This window comes from Etheostoma spectabile, chromosome 13, assembly GCF_008692095.1.
Source record: "Etheostoma spectabile isolate EspeVRDwgs_2016 chromosome 13, UIUC_Espe_1.0, whole genome shotgun sequence".
Taxonomy (NCBI): Eukaryota; Metazoa; Chordata; class Actinopteri; order Perciformes; family Percidae; genus Etheostoma; species Etheostoma spectabile.
Window position 1 is genome coordinate 29,449,416 of NC_045745.1, and position 18,177 is coordinate 29,467,592.

An 18,177-nucleotide genomic window follows, 5' to 3' on the forward strand; every position below is an offset into this window, starting at 1 on the left:
TTAGGGATGTTTCTGCTTCTGGACAGAAGAATGCAAAGACCAGGGCCAAACACCGGGTTAAGGTAAGCCAGTTTACTCTGCTGCTGGATGCTATACTGTATGTGTTTGTCTTCCCGTCGACTAGTGGTGGGCGATACTGCAAAATTTGGTATCGATCCGATACCAAATACATATAGGGTCCGTATTGCCGATGCCGATACCAATACGATACTTTTTACTTAAAAAAATACTTTTGTGTAGGGGAGAGCATTTCATTATTTCTGAGGTGAATGAATGATCAATTCTTTAGGCAATGTTTTTTTTATTAATGTATTGAAGTGCACAAAATTATTAGTTATTGGGCACTGTAGAATGAATACAGCGAGTCGCTGCTCCTCTGTGCGTTGTGTCAGTGAGTCACGTGACGACACAACAACGAATCACAGCAGAGGAGCAGGAGGGGGAGGAGGAGCAATGTGGGCCCAGATGTGAAAGCGGCGTTTGCTCAGGAAGCTGGAAGACACAAGCAAAGTATAGTGAACGTAGAGGAGAGATATCTAAATTAAAATATTGATTCAATTACAGTTGTATCGATCAAATACCAATACCAGCGTTGGCATCGATACTATCGATATTTAGATCGATCCGCCCACCCCTACCGTCGACCAACATTTAGTTTTTCTGGGTCACTTTTCCCAAAGTTCTCTGTCAATTTTTTGGACATTTTTTGTTGTTGTTTTGACCAAGTTTTTGAAGCTTTCTCCGACATTTGTTGTCATTTTTTTGACGTTTTCTAACTGTTCCCAAAGTTCTTTCTAACTTCTTACAAGGTCTTTGTCGATTTTCTCTGCATTTTTTTGGGACGTTTTAGTTGTTTTTCCCCCTGCATTTCTGTCACGTTTTTCAGTATTCTTAAATCTTTGTTTTCTTCTTAAATTGGTATGAAATTAAATAAAACACCCACATTCAATGAAAATAGTGAACTGGTCAGTTATTTAACTTATTAATATTATTATTATTTTTTACAATTTGGTTTAAGGAAACCCAAAGTTCTGAATTAGAAATGTTTTGAAAAGGGGTCAAATTTGACCCAGAGGACAACAGGAGGGTTAAATATGGCTGGTTTGATTAGCAGTGCAACAGGTTGTAGAACCAATGCTTTGCCAAGTTCTTAGTACATAGTACTACCTGACTGTATATTAACAGTTTATGAGTATACTGTATGTGTATGACGTGCAGGTGACAGTAAGTGTAATTAGGGTTTGGGGGGTTTAGATAGGGAAATGCAGCATGTTCTCACAATTAATCTTCAAAACTCTCCTGCCTGTAGCTGTTTTGAGAAGGATTTATTGATGTACTTTAAGAAAATGTCGCTGCACCCTCATGCTCCTCCGCATCAATGTGTTGATTTTTTCATATACAATGCAGTCATTACAATCACTGTTTTTTTTTTGGATTAGGCATCTAAGTATAGCTTCTTTTTTTTTTTTTCTTCAAGGAAACAGTATGCATTTTATTCCAGTGTTGAGTGTTGCAGGGCCACACTCTGTGTGGGTACACAGGCCTCTATGGGCTTATATCTAACTTTGAGATGAGTTAAGCTTTAGAAAAGCTGAGGTTTGTGTGATTCTGCTGTAGTTGTGTGTGAAAGCCATTCTCAAGTTTTAGAAAACTGAATGACTCCCAATTCTTGCTTTTAATAAACTAAGCATTTATTCATGTTTTTAAAGTAGATACTCATCTGTAGTTATCCCAGTGAGTCCTCATACTGATTTGGCTTTTTATCGTATTATTATCAGTGGTAAAGCTTTATGAGATTACATGCAGTCTTTAAAAATTAGTTGTACTGTCACAGAGGGCTAATTTGAATTAGACTGATTATCAAATATACTGTTTGTTGAAACATCATAGTCTGTTCACTGAAATATTTAATTTATCATTTTAGTAAATGTGATTTAAGGCAAGCAAGTCAGCTTCTTGCTCAGTGTTTTTTAGTTACATTTGTAATATTTCCTATGACGTGCTTTGATTAACACAATTTACTTAGATCTCAATGTGATATATATTAGATATATAAGCTTCTCTCTCAAACCACTCCTCTAAATTGCCAAAACCTCTCATAGCAGCCAAAACTCCCTGAGACAAGCACTGCTAAAATGACTATTTAACCTTCTTTAAAACCGCTCACACAGACACAGGCACAGAGTACAATATCACACGTCCTTTAAAGATGGAGTTAGAAAAGAGAGAATCGGGGCAGGTCAGCTGGCTCAACCTGCCGTGTCGGGATTTAAGGAGCCACCAACCTACACCCTCTCTTAGCCCAGCTAGTGACCTGCAGTCACTTATTTTAAAAACACTGACATACTTTCTATTAGCAATCATAGCTTTAACATAGGTGCAATAACCTCCAAATATATTTCTCTATTTTCTTTTTTTTGTGATGTCATATGCGTTAGAGTACTACTCGTTTATTAAAAAGCATACAGCTCATTAGGTGAAATATTTATTTATTTTAAATATTTGCACAAATAGATTGCAAATATGCAGATTACCGAACAACGCGCCTGATCAAAGAGGAATCTAATACATCGCATTTTAGAGGGACCTTAAAGGAAATGGAAAAAAAGAAGACAAAGCATCAACGGGCACTCCTTACAATCATACAAATATATGTTATTTTATTGAATAATATTTCAGAATAAGACATCTCCTTTCAATTCATGTAGGAGTTATTGTAGAAATGTTCACAGTTATGATGGCAAACATGGAGAGAGGGTGAATCGAGGGCTTTTGTCCATAGATACTGAGAGGGAGTCATCCCTAATGAGCCAAAAAACAGTGATGAATGCATGCTTTGCAAAAAAAATTCCCAAGTCAGTCTAGACAATTAGAAGTTATTATAGCAGACCACTGATCGCCTTTGTAGCCTGCAAATCCTGATTTTTGTTAGCCTGTTGAATTTGTTTCCCTTCCTTGAGTGCAGGCTGTTAGTTCTCATTGCATATTGCTGGTCTTCATTCCTGTTAACTGCTTTCTGGAGTGGTTAAAAAAAGCCAGTGCGTATGTTCCACTTGTTTTGGCTTTTATTGTGAGGAGTCCAACATGTGTCTGAATCCCTGGTGACACTCGGGAGGTGCCTGAGGATTCAGGCCTTCTCCCTGTTGCTAATCAGTGCCAAGGCCCATTGTTATTTATGGCTTTTTTTTGTTGTTGTTCATTTTAAATAGTTTTTTTCCCTTGACAGTTTTTCGGAAGACAAGACGATTGGAGTTAAACCTAGAGTCCATAAGAGTAGGAGAGACAGGTGGTGGGAACGTCCTGGAAGACTTGCGTGACCATAACTCTGAGACCAACTAGCTCATTGCTGTGCATGACAGGACACATGTTGGCTTTAGGAGTTATCTTGCTGTTTTCACTTGAATACATTGCATCTTTCATAAACACACATCTCAGTTGCACAGTGGGTTTCAGTCTGGGTTAAGTTCACTCAGAGGACACGTCAGCGTGGATACAACAGTGCCGACAAAAAACACATCAAACGGGGAGGAACATATGGAGAGCAACAACTAGTCTTTCTCCTTCTGAGGAGTTTGCATTAGAAAGGAAACATGGCAAGGTAGAACAACTGAAAGAAGATAAGAAATTCATCAACACCGATTACTTACGTACATTTCTGAAAAGAATAGACCTAACATAGAACATCAGATATACACGACTTGTATTATTGACACAACATACATGTAAACTGGCAGCATTCCGTACATTTAGGCCATCCGGACAGGTTTAGCTGTCTGGAAGCATTCTGCTACAAGGGGGACATTTTACATCCTTCACATTTTTAGCATTCCTCTAAGAGACCACTCACTTAGACAGGATGAATATGATGCAGCAGCAGTATTAAAACTCAAGTACAAAATAAATGGCTTCTAGGTTGTGCCCTTAAATATGAACGCTTATGTAATTAGAGATACTTAAACACTGTGTTGCAGCCAAGGCTCAACATTGTTGCGGTATCATGTTTTCAATATTTAATACTTAGGAACAGTGAGCATGGCAGACATCCATTTTGTACTCTTGCTTTACGGACTGATTCATCCCAAAAATTAGATTCATAGGTTCTAACCACACTCGGGCTTTCCAAGAAAAGAAACGGTATTTCATATTGCTAAGCACAGTTTAGTTTATTAAATTTAGTATCATGTATTTACTGTGTAAAATGATTGTGTTCGGAATACTGTCGTGTACCATCAGTAACTAGCAGTGACATTTTAGTTTTAATGAATAAGGATTCAATAGGAGAGCACCAGTCAAGTGTACAGAGCTGTTGCATTTGAAAGTGTTGCACATAAAGCATACCAAGGCATCGTAACCACATTAGGAAGACATTGCGTGCATTATCAACACATTACAGCATGATGTAAACAACCCAACCTCCTTAAAAGTTGTAGGAAATCAAACAGCAGTTAAGTTCTCTGTGAAAACGTGATTATCAAATCCGTAGTAAAGCAGCTTTGAGTGTGATTGGATTGATACCGTGTTTCTTCTTCTTCTGTGTCCTTCATAAACAGTGTCCTTTTAACCAACCATCTGCTTCCATTAGAGGGAGCCACTTATACACAGATTTTCCCTACACGTTGACAAATTGCATGGTGCACATTTTAGTATACGTTGGTTTGAACACGTTGGCAGCAGCGTTTGGGACAATGTACTGACACCAACTGCAAGTAACTGCAATCATAAGATACATGTATGAGAATATATCATTGGAAAGAACTGGGATTTTGGACAGTGATGAGCTTCTGTTTATTCACAAAGGTCTGCTTTTAAGTTGAATCATTCTGAGGACTTTTTTGGTAACTTACAAAAGGACCAGAGCATCATTGGAAATGTTTACATTTTTGCCACATGGGTTAAAAAAAAAGAAAAGAGAAAAGAAAAAAGAAAAGACAACGATCAAATCCTACACGCAGACTTTGTAAAATTGTTAAATCCAAAGATGCATAGCTTGGAATAGTCTCATGTTGTACACATGGATTCATGCTAACGTAACATGGTATTGTTCTACTGCAGTCAGTGTAGTCAAAAAGCCTTTTTGATACTTAGTAATACACTTTAAATCAAATGTTACCATGGGTTGTTCCAAGAAGTGTCCCTAGACGTTTGTAGCTGCTTTAAAGTGCAATAAAAGCTCCACTGCACTGTTCAAACACTGGTGATGACTAAGCTGCAGTTTACTATTCATTATTGCCTGTTATTCACACTAACTCATAAAGTGTGTGTGTGTGTGTGTGTGTGTGTGTGGGGGGGGGGGGTTATTAGAACCTGACCAATACAGGCCGATACAGATACAAACATTTTATTATTTAAAAATCCATTATTCCAATAAATCGGCCGATATACAGTATATATTTTTATAAACCAATTTCCCTAACATTAACTATTTGTAGTTATTTATGAGTTCTCACTAAAATAGTATGATAATAATTAGTTACCTATAGTTCGGGAAGTGCTTAATTTCGGCCGATGATATCGGCCCGCCGATATATCGGTGGGGCTTTAATTGTTTTAATATCTTAAGACCCTTCTAAGACAGCGATTTCACTTGAAAATGCTTCAAGCTATGCTCGCTGCTTTAAGGTGCAATGTCTTTTAGTAAGCCAAGTCTGGGGACCTGGTTTATGTCATGCACCTGTACTACCTTTGGCAGATATGTCTCCAAGTATTATATGGCTGCTGATGCTCACACTGTTTCAAACGAGAGGGAACGGTTTGTCAGGCCCAGTGTAGAGGCCCTGAGGAAAAACTCCATTTGTGATCGTCCAACTGGGTTCTTTGTTGAGTTTACAGGTAGAAATCAAACAACAGACCTCCGAGTTCATTATGAGTAAATGGATTTTGGTCTCTGGCAGACCTTGGGGGAATTTTTTGCACCCATTGCAGTGTGGCTTGTGTTTTATTGAGTCTATCGATCATTGTTTCAATCTCATGCCCTTTTTCTCCTTGCCTCTCTGTCTTGTCTTACCTTACTCTTAATCATAGATACACAGACACACACACAGACTTGATAAACACACTGTAAGTATAGCTACACCTACACAGGCAATATAGTGTTGAAAAGAAAGTCAATGAGCTATAGATGTAGGCTGTGTTTAAGGAAAGATGTGTAGGAAAAGGGATTACGACTTTAAATCTCATGCGTGGGCACACAAACTATATCGGTATTTTTTTGTCTGTTCCATGTTACCACCTCGTTGTTAGCCTTTCAAGATACACTTATCACACTTAACCCACATAACACTTTCTGACTTATAACTACCATGTCAAAGATCCTCTTAATACCTCTGCTACTCTATGGCTTGCTTTTGCTTTCTCTCCTTTAACTTTTACGTTCCACAGCAGAATTAGTTTCACTGAACAGCTCCATGACCAAAATCCTACTTTCTGTTGCCTTCGTTGCACTTTCTTGTCTCGGAACCTCTTGGCATCCTTTACTTCACATTTAGCGTAAAAACTTACTGTTCTGTCTTACATTCTACTACGTTCTAATACTTCACATTCAACATTGGACTACTTAACATTCTCTGTTCCGGTCTTTCTACTTGCAGTATCACGGTCAAACAACTTCCTGTTGCATTCTTTAGTATGTCGACATTAGGGACTGGTCATGCTTTTTGGAAAAGAAATCTATGGAGGATTTGGATTGCTTTGATGTTAAACACCATCAGGTGGCAAAGGAACATTGAATCATGCTGATGCTTAATTCTACCATTTACCTTACTTTCTATCTGCTTTGATGCACCGGAAAGTAGAGTTGCATCAATTAGTCGATAAGTCAGTAGAGACTCAATTAATTGCCAACCATTTTGATAACTGATTAATCGTTTTTGTCATTTTTCAAGCACAAATGCACCATGAAATTGCCATTTGCAACTTCAGGAATGTGATGATTTGACCCTTTTTCTGTTTTGGTTTTTTATCATTGTAAACTTGATATCTATGGGCTTTTGACTCCCGGGCGGACAAAAGAAAACATTTGAAGATGTCCATCTGTGATGAGAGAAACGATAAGGCATTTGTCACCATTTGCTGAAAAAATTATCAAAAGAACTATCAGCAGATTGACAGTGAAATTATGAGTTGCAGCCCTACTGTGAGAGAAAGACAATTCCAATATTTCCATTTCGGCACGCAAGACTCCCTTGCTGTCACTCAGTCACTGCTTTGAACCTCCCGACACTTTCCTTTTTTATAGAACGGTTTTAGAACTTTGAAATGGGAACTGGCATTAGGAAGCTGCCAGATGGAATTCACAAATGTTGAAAACTGTATGAACACTGACAGCTAGGAAAAGCCTATAGCATTGGACACTGCCTGCTGTGCATACACTTTAACATCATGCAGTAGTTAGTAATGCACAGCGGGAAACCATTCTAGACTATACCAAATTCACTAGGGAGTGGGAACATGGGCTTGTTAAAAATAGAGATTTGTAGGTCTGCAATGCAAAATCGGCCAAAATAACAAGGACAAAATACCCGAATTTGAACAGAATGAATTTCCCCGTGGAAAAGCCCAGAAAATTAAAGACTTATTGAAAAATATGCAAAGCTCTCCAACTAATTTCCTCCATAGACCTCCCGTCATAAATAGCGCACATTGCCTTACATCATGGCTCTTTGTCTTACATTCATTATCATATCCCCATAAAACCCTGCCAAGAATCTTGCTTACTTTACCGCAGAAATTCCTTATCAACATTTCTCAAGAATACACCTGCTAATCCTTCACTCTTTCTAAATAACTGCCTCCATGGGCTGACCTCTTTACAATTCAACACAATATTTCAGACTTACTCTCACCCTAAATTCAGCACCTTCTTAAAGCCTTCGATTCACATTCTGAACCCCCGCTTCACATTATGTTACCATTAAAATTAGACACCATCCCAATGTGTTGAACCTCCTCGAGATTATCTGGTTGTTAGCGACCATATAATGAGCATTTCCTTTACAGTTTGCCTTCCACATCTCCCAGCGTTGCTCTTCCTGACTTACTGCTGTCTGTATTTGTTGGTGTATCCATGTAAATTCCCTTTGATTGAACATTTGGTGACATTTCCAGATTGCCCAGATATCCCCCTTCCTGCTGTTTTAAAATGTAAACTACTTGTCAGTGAAAATGTTACAAAACAAGGATGTTCCACCAAGTATCACCTCTTCACAGACGCAGACACATCAAAGACACAATGTCGTGCCCTGTCTGAATGACATGGTTGAGTTTACCCAAAGTATTTCCATCTATCCTCTGTGCTGGCGCTCATACACACACAGTGCGTCCATACTGTAGAAGACATCCACACACCGGGGTTAAAACGCAATCACACCGAGACATTCACTCAGACACACTACATTTTTGAGGGCGATTCTTTCCAAGGTGATTTGATAAAGCTAGTGAGTGGATAAGCTGCCAGACATTGTCAGAATAACAAGTGCTCCAGCTCAGAGGCTCCACCGGCTTTGATGTTCGGCTTCAAACCTGGCTTTATGTTGACAGCAGATGCTTAGTGAAGTAGACACTATGGTTTCTTTTTCAGGTGAATGAGTTCAGATCCACCATGGATAGTGCAATAATAATACATGATCACCTGGTAGTGAAGGGAGGCTGAAAAGAGGCTCACTCTCACTCATTCTCTCTCACACACACACACACACACACACACACACACACACTTGTTTTCTTTTTTTCTTCACTGAGAATGATTTTCTGGATTATTTGTACAAATATTGCTCAGGTGTTTAAGAGTCCGGAGTAAAACTATGGTTACTGTTCTATTTTATGGCTCACCTTTCCCAGGAAGAATAGGGACTTTATGTTTTATTTTTTCAAATGACACTTATTCAGTCAGGGCCTCTCTCGTGAGCTTTATACACTTTCTGTCATACACGTCTCCTGGAATTCTGAAATCCTGATCTTGTCAGTACCATGAGCATCACCATTCATTTAGAATATTATCATCGTTATCATCATCATTGCTTTGCATTCGTTTTGATCGTATGTTTTGAGCATTGCTCTCATCTTAATCATCATCATCTACAGCCCGAGTGTTAGTACCACGGCCCATTTCTATCTGGGCTGTCATCAATTCCCATTTTTATCCCAGGATTGGTTGAAATATTCAAGCAAGAAAAAGAAAAAAAATATGTTTTAATGCCATAAACTCCCTTTTGAAATGCAGCTGTTATTTTGTCCACACACTTTGACACTCACTCATCTCGCTCAGATGACCTGAGCCGATCCAGGGTCCCTGCGGATATCTTTCCTCTCTGAGCTGTTTCATCCCACTTTGAGCTTTTGTTGCCCTCTGTGATTAGCATAGCTGGTCGGCAGATGGGGGGTGGAAAGCTGGCTGAGCCTCGCTGTCACCAACTTTAGGGCTCAAGAGGGGGCCCATGGGCGGGAATTGGGATGCCGAGTCAGCGCTGGAATTGCGTGAGTGGTGAATATACTGTACAATAGAGCAGACGGTTGGTAGGCATGTGAGAAAAAGATATTGTGACAAAGAAGCTTGAGCAGGATTGAGAAATGAAGGAGATTGTGCATTAGGAAGTCACAGGAGGGGCAGAGAAAGAGACAAACATTGGGGAGGGGGGTAGTAGTTCTGGCTCAGGCCCTGGGCTCCCTTTCTGCGGGGACGGGGACGGGGACAGGGGGGTATGACTCTCCTCTCAGGCCTTCTTGGCTACTGGATGGAGTGCTGACCTTTTATCACTCAGCACCATGTAGTGCACTTCTGGAATATGGTGGCCGGTGAGGGCCATTACCACAGCCACCCTCAGTGCATAATGGGCGACTGTGTTCCCAGTGTCACTGCTGCCCCTTTGTCCCGCCCTCGGTCTCCTGTGCTATGATGCATCGGCCTTGGGAGCTTCTTTCCGTCCATTCTTCAGGGACGGCGAATCTGACGTCTTCACTGTCTTCCGAGGAGGACTCACCGGTTCAGCGGCGAGCTCGTGTAGCGACGGCTCCTTATACATCGCAACTGCGAGACAAAGATAGAAGCTGTTGGTTAATAATACATGAGGTGATTAATAACTGCAAAACTGGTTTGAATCATGCTGAGGTGACACAAAGGTCACAAACCCTCTATAACTTTAGGCAGGAAGTGTGCAGCTCCTTTGGTCTTCTTCACCCGGTTGCCCTTCATGACCTGGCCGTCGCGGTTGATACCGATATACCAGGAGCGACCAGACTGGGTCTGGCGATAGAGCATGGAGGAGTATGTAACGTAGTAGTTCTCAAACACGCTCTCCTTGAACTTACACTCCGGAGTGAAGTGCTCCTGCAAAGCAATATGGAAAGGGGGGGGGGAGGTGAGAGGTGCATTAATATTCGCAAATAATGAAAGAGAAGAAAGATTATGTGCAAATGTCATGAGAAAACTGTAACATTCTTATGAGTTTTTGAACATGAACTCCAGTGCATGTAAGCACACACTTGAAAGCAAAAAAACCATAGATACAAGAAGTGTAATACATTGATTAGATGACTGTTTCCTGAGGGAAAGGGGAAAGGATGGATAGAATTATATCTGGACTTGTGTTTCTTTCTTCTAACGTGTGAACAACCTGGTCCTTTGGGAACAGCAAGACAAGGATGCTATATAGAAATGTGTAGAAATAATAACATCTCTGCTAAACATAACACGTTCCACAAGGAAAAGAGGAAAGTAGATGAAATCACTGACGCCTACACCAATACAACAACAAATTAATTTATACACATATAGTGCATTCTATACGGTACAGATAATTCTGACATTCATCGCAGTGACTGCTTCAGAGGCATCCTGAATTCAGAAATGGATAATGGGTTATGTCTTTTAGGAAATTTGTAGGTTTGTGATCATAAACAGAATTCTCCCGGGAAAAAAAAACAGTATTTGGAATCAGTGATTCTGCAGTAGCCTTTACAGTTAGAGCCCTGCTACCAGTCTTTAATAGAAGTGCATTGCCTACTTTTGAGAGAAGCCGTATGCATAGTATTTGATGATGTCATTCGAAAGTGGCGTCGGCCATGTTGTATGGACAAACCTCGGTTAACCACATTTAACGTCAGTAGGGATTAGGGGTGTGCAAAAAAATCTATTTGAATCGCGATTCAAGCTTTACCGATTCAAAATGGATTCATAGAATTCCCAAAATGGATTCATATTAAAAAAAATGTTTTTAATTTATTGTCAGTCTACTGCAATCACATGATAGATAGATAGATAGATAGATAGATAGATAGATAGATACTTTATTGATCCCCATGGGGAAATTCAAGGTCCCAGTAGCTTACAGACATCACACACAGCATACACTTTCATCATAACAGGATGTTAAAATAACACATAACAAACAAATCCACATGAATAAAATGGATTTGAATATACATACATACACATGGAAACAGTTTACCTACATTTACCTACTGTGAATCGTTTTTTTATCGAGAATTGTTTTTTTTAGTCTAAAATCAACATTGAATCGAACAATTGCTCCAACACTCTTTGGGAGTTCAAAGAGAGAAGTTCAACTGGAAGTAGGGCTGCAACTAATGATTTCCTTTAGTTAATCACCAATGAATAATAGATTAATTTCAATTATCAAAGTTGTTGTCGATTTATTCCATTGGGTTGATTACTTAATCCAATGATTTCGACCAATTGTTTCAGCAATAATTGAAAGACATTTTGTTGACGTATTGGTTAAATCCAGGGTCATCAGAATGAAAAGAGGAGAATATAAGGTTAAGAGGGGAAACTGACTGTCGGTGGAACTGCTCACAACTCACATCTAAGACCATTAGGGTTCATTAACAGACCCTGCTTTACTTTCAGGGGTCACAAGCCAAAAACACAGTGGGGTCCACTACATTACAGGTTTTTAAGACTCTGGGTACGTAGAAACAATAGTTAAATTAAAATAGGCTGCTATGGTGTACTGTCACCAATTCTCTGTGACTAAGTGGCCTTTACAAAGTCAAATTAAAAAATCAAATCCAACAGTAATTCCCAGTTCTCGCTATTCTTAACATAAGGACTACTGAACCCTGCATATTGTTGACTGGTGATATTAACTAATAGTGACAGATATGAATCTCTCTTAGTCCCGTACCACCCCCCCCCCCCCCCCCCCCCCCCCCCCCCCCCCCCCCCCCTCCCCCAAACCCACCCACACACACACACACACACACTGTCAGAGAGCAAAGCCAATCTGCTGGATCGATTAAGTAAGAGCAGCAGAGCAGAAATGGCTGAGTGGAGAATTTCTCTAAGTGTCAGGAGGACTGGAGAGGGGCCACAGGATCACAACTTGACATAGGCAAGCTTTAATAAAGACCCAAAAGTAGATTTAGAAGGTATAAGAGACCTCCAGGTTCACACTTATCACAGATCATCACCTTCCTCCTTCACAGGGAGGCGTCATCCTTGAGCTGCGAAGGCAGTTCAGGTCTCGATGCCTCCATCACAGTTTAGGCCCTTTTTAAGCTACGGTCCTTCTCCCCCCCCCCCCATAAAAAGAACAAGCCCCTAACCCTTAACTCACCAAACTCTCTCCCACTACCATCGCCACTGCCACATCACAGAGCTATTTTAAGATCCTCTGACAGGTTTGATATCTTCTGCTGTGCTAACACAAAGAGAATGGGATCGATAGATGATCTGCTTCATTCATTATTAATCAGGGCGGAGAGCTGGAGGGGTGGGAAGAGCGGGAGACAGAAGTGGAAAGGTAGGGGAGACAGGAAAGAGAGCAGAAGATCGGAGAGAGGACAGGGGGGTGGCTGGGTAATAGAGGAGATTAAGAAGAGAGAGACCCGCTTCTTTGCATCTCCCCCAGGACCAAAGCAGGAACGCTAGGCTGACAATGGATTTAGTTGCCAAAATACCCTTCAGCTCAACCTCTGCAATGACACCAGTGATAACCCCTCTCCCCAGATATCCTATAATTACCTCAATTAAATGAAATGAAATTGGCCCAATGATAGAACCCACCAGGGCTACACGATATGAGGAAAATCTGCAACAACTTTGATCATCGTGATAACTATATTACTTGCAATAAATAAATAGACATTAAAGTGTACTCAGTTCTTCCTTTCTGCTGCTTTTGGTATTCTGCTCAATTACAACAAATTGCAGGTTGAATAAAAAAAAAAGGAAATCATTTCCAGCATTCTTTCATTTAACATATTTAACATTGAATTAAATATGAAAAGCACCAAAAAAAAGAAAATGACAGTTACACTTTAAAGTGCAGTTTTCTACTGATTTCTTCTTTCAACTAACACAAAAAATCTCTGTCTTTTGCAATTTGTTGCAGCCTTTGCGATATGTTGATTGCACCAGTTAATATTGCAATGATGATAAATAAATAATGTGCAACCCTAGAAGCCACATGTTCTGCATTCCATATGTCTGGAGTCAATGACAGTAAAAATTGAATTGAAAAGAAAATTACACAGAGAAAGCAGACAAGACAATAAAAAAAAATAGGTCCTGACAATTCAAGTGATTTGAAGTGATTTTTCATGATTACCTTCTATATGGGTCCATATACCTGTCCCTTGCTGATACAAATATGGTGCTGTAGATACCCCCATCTCTGAAACCCACCTTGAGGTAACCTTCAGACCTCAGCAGAAATACAAAGACCACCCAGGGTGTACTGACTCAACACATCACTCAAACCACCAGATTTACCTGCTCATATGAATAATTGTTGAGGATGTGTTGAGGGCTGCACATTTTTAAGAGTGATGGGGAAATATTTCCATTGAAATGGTGAGGTGCCTAGACAAGAAATTCAATTAAAACCTGTTCTTCTTTCTTTCTTTTTTAAACTGTGATTCACAGAGAAACCCGGGTAGCTTTCCTTCCATGTGTCTCAAGCCAAAAATGAACTGAAATAAAAGCAGACGGGAAAGGTAATTTGTAGCATCCGTGCTGAGAATCCCCAAGAAGGGAAGAACCTTTTTATGATGCAGAGCAGTGCCCCGACCAACCCAACCCACCCCCACCCCCACCCACACACACCCGCACCACCTTCTTCCTCATCCCTCGTGTCTGATTACATCTATTCTACCTGCTCCAGGAGGCTTAACTCTCCATGCCACCATACACTGGGATTGCACTCAACCACCAAATAAGGACAGTGAAGCTCAAGGACACACACTCAAAGGGCAAGAGTTCCTTAAATCTGACAAACATCTTTCCCTTCATTTAACTAGGATATGGAACTAGAACAGGAATGAACGTTCTGACTGAAAAGATAGTGAATCCATGAATAATATCTAATATCTTGTATACTCTGATTTCATCATGCAGGCCACACAAACATGAAATCAGAACCAATGCCCCTGAGAAAACCGCTCCACATGTGGAATTCATAACACGTTTTTAACATTTGTGACGTGCAATTGTTTGCAGTCCCTTATTTGGACAGCAGGGGTCACAGTGTCATACATGCCTCCTGTATGTATTGGCTGTTCCATCAGCTCCCAGGGTAATCTATAGGAAGCTTTGAAATCTCCCCAGCTGCTATAATCCCACCGTTTTTTTTTGTTTGTTTTTTAATTTCATAATACTGCATTACTCCACCCACTCATATGACAACATGAAATATAAAGCTCATTCACAACAATCCTCTGTTACGTATACACAGTCACATGCCCATAATCTGTGTGTGTATGTCTGTAGTGTACGCTACGCAGAACAGCACCAGCAGGGCATGTTGCTGATGTTGTTGCCACAACAGATGTGGATGCACCATGACATGCCACGTTACATAAGTCAATAGACAAAGGCGTAGACGTGCTGCTTATTACGAGGGGTTTAAAAGAGGATGAGACTGGCAGTTAATACCAACAAAACACATGTATGGTCTGTCTGTAATGCTTTATGATAGCCCCAGAGAGGCACGGTGCAGAGTGGATAATAATGTGCGGGGACTCATGGCTCTGCAGTGTTGACTGACAGCTGAAAGGCCCCTGTCAATATAATGTAGCTGACAGAGGAGTGGTGGATGACTTTCCCTCTTCGACCCTCAGTGACAGAGGTGAACGGCTGCAGTCCAGATCACCCTGCTTTTCATTTTTTTCTGGGTGAGATAGGACCCTCAAAATAGTGGTTGATTGTGTATCACCATCGTCACCATAAATATTTCATATATTGGCGAATCCAAAAGCATTCTGATATTAAACTGCGAGGAGAGTACCGGGACGAGGTCTATCATGAGCCAATTTGGAAAGAATAGGTTTTGCCTTCCCTAAGTGCTCTTAATAAGCTGGCTGACAAAATCGCTGTCCTTATCATTGCATTGCACTTCATCTCTTTTCTCTGGCTCTGGCCAATTATCCTTTCTGCAATTTTTTTTTTCTTTTTTCTAATGTCCACATTGTATCCTGTCCTGTGATAAAAGCGATGCTATCTCGCTGCTGGTGTTGTCCTGCATCTCAATGCAATCCTCCCATGAAAAGAATAGAAAGGACAGAGCTTTTCATCAATAGGTCTCACGCTCTTTCTTTCTTTATCCCTCTCCTGTGGTGTCTGTCTGTGTGCCTGCCTGTCTTTCTTTCTCACTTTCCCTATCACACACAAGTTCACAGGCCTACACTGATCACAAACAGTAGTGTTTATTTTGCTGTTGTACCTTTAAGTATTTCTTAATGCATTAAATGACTATATAAACTGTAGTGTGCACTCCCAGGCGAGAGCTCTGAGAAATGTGAGAAAAAACATGGTGATCTTTCCATCCAAAATGCACACAATAGTCGATTTAGAGCTTTGGTGACCAAAGACATTCTGTGATCAAATTAAGATTCAATTCAATGTGACTGCTGCTAAAACCCAGATACAATCCACCCAATCCAAATACGCCATGCCGGTGTTAGGGCAAAAGCATGTTTTTATTTCCATATCTCCATCTATTCTTTGTAGGGGTGTCCCAATCCTGGTCCCTGTCTGATCTGATACTTATTTACCTAAATGTCATGACTTTATTTGTTTAATTTTCAGATAGATTGTCAACATACAGAACAGGAATATAACCTTAATAATTATAACCATACAATGTCAAACACAAGTGTAACATTTCATTTTGTCAAAAAACACAACCTTTGGGTCCTCGGGGACTCACTACATTGATAAATTATCAACACCATTGACATGCTGATTAAATATGTCTATATATCATATCATAATGTATCACTGAAATAACTCACAAACAATCCTGGGTTGAACACAGACATGTTTAATTTTGCTTAACCAGTAAAATGGACGAACCGCACGGCTAAAAATTAGGTGCTGCTACCTGAATGTTTTTTTTAAAGTTTTTTTTTCCGCTTCCCCCGGCTGATGCTCTTTTTCTCTATATATCCAGATCAGGGACATCTCTAATTTAAGGCATTTATTGTCCAATCTATCGTGCCTCAAATTTGATATTGTACAGTGTTACAGGGATTGCAACAAATATTTGTTTAATTTAGTTTAGTTTTTTCCATTGCCTTTTAAAATGTAAAATGTGCCAAACACCTGCATGAAGGCAAATATTTACAATAACAGGCAGAGCCCATGTTTAATTCTTGATTGGCACAAAAATGGCTTCTGTCAGATAGCGTCCTTCCGCTCTCTCTCTGTGTGTCTTTTGAGGAGTTTTTCAGAGCACATAGATTATAAAATGGGGCACGAATGAGCCAAGCTCTATTTTTATATCCAGATCAGCCATTTCCTGTTGTCACCTGCAGGCAGTGAGGCTGAGATCTATGTGTAAAACAAGGCAGCAGTGGACTTTGTCTGCTTGTTATATAGCCTGGCCCTACAACCTGACCACGATATGTGTGTGCTGGTACTATGAGAGACGGATGCAAGGAAAAACTGTGAGTAATTCAGGAGAAAACAGCATAATTACCACCATTAAGCAGCAGACATGGCAATTAATGCAAGAAGATGATAAAATAGCTGGAGGGAAGCGACTAGTCAGTCACCTCGGCTCCTCAGAGAGTGACAGTGATGAACTTATTTATCGTAAACGAAAACATTCCACGGCTTTTTTAACGCACTCACTTGGCACGCATAATGTAAACGCAAATATGAACACGCTGTCAGAGCACACAGACAAGTATAAAGAACCATATCATGCCGCCTGCACTCCCTCCTACACCAGCAAATTAGCACATCAGATAGAGAAAAATATGCAGTCATAAAATCAAACATGCATGATATCACACAAGAAGCCAGTGGTTCTGTTGTGCAGCACCCATATACCAACCCCATTTTGTGTGTGTGTGTGTGTGTGTGTGTGTGTGTGTTGGTGTGTGTGGTGTGTGGTGTGTGTGTGTGTGTGTGTGTGTGTGTGTGTGTGGGAAAGGTCAGTGGGGCTCAGTACATCTATTGACTGGTGCTGAGGAAATCCCTTTTCCTCTCTGTTCACAGCCAAGTGAAGCACACCAAAGTCTAATCATAGCAACAGAGGAATATATTCCCCTTATTCATAGACGGCGCAATGACATTATGTTCATTTATAGTGTCTAGTCAATTGCACAAAATAACAATAAATATAACAACAATAATTACATTTATATGTGCTTTACATAGACACTCAAAGCGCTTTGGGGGGGGGTGCGGGGGGGGGGGGGGGGGGGGCGCGATGACTCTCTCTAACACCACCAATGCATATAATTATAATATCTGTTTGTATTATTCTGATTATTTTATTTTTTATTAATGTAAAGTATGTAAATGTATAATGTATATTTACTGTATAAACTGTGTGTGTGTGTGTGTGTGGACAACAACATGAGAACATAATGAGAACAAGGGTGAAGAATTGTGTAAAATTTTCTAAATATACTGTACACAATCCATTTTATCATACTGCATGTCTTTTTTGAGTTATAGAATAGACTGAGTCTGGTCACTGTTACTTATAGCAGTGTGTGTACACCTTTACTGCTATTGTTGTATCATACAGAACTGGATAGATACAAATGGCAGCCAGTGAATTGTCACAACTTCCTTAATAGCTATGCATTTTTATGAACTATGTAACTATGGTTAAGTGATTTGACACTGATAAGCTGTGTCATGAGCGCTGTCCGGGGTGCTGATCAGAGTACACACTCTTAAACTGACAGTAACGCTGTCTGGGGTTC

At 40.1% G+C, this 18,177-nt stretch overlaps 1 protein-coding gene across 1 annotated transcript in view; it reads right to left on the reverse strand.

Annotated features, from left to right (window-relative positions):
• Positions 1-8,682: 8,682 nt before the first annotated feature.
• fgf11b (fibroblast growth factor 11b) overlaps positions 8,683-18,177 on the reverse strand; it is a 41,339-nt gene continuing 31,844 nt past the window's right edge. The window contains exons 4-5 of the mRNA XM_032533895.1: positions 10,123-10,321; positions 8,683-10,021 (exon numbers count right to left, since the gene is read on the reverse strand). Coding sequence (XP_032389786.1) covers positions 9,885-10,021; positions 10,123-10,321 — 336 coding nt within the window. The 3' untranslated portion in view covers positions 8,683-9,884. The remainder of the gene's footprint in view (positions 10,022-10,122; positions 10,322-18,177) is intronic.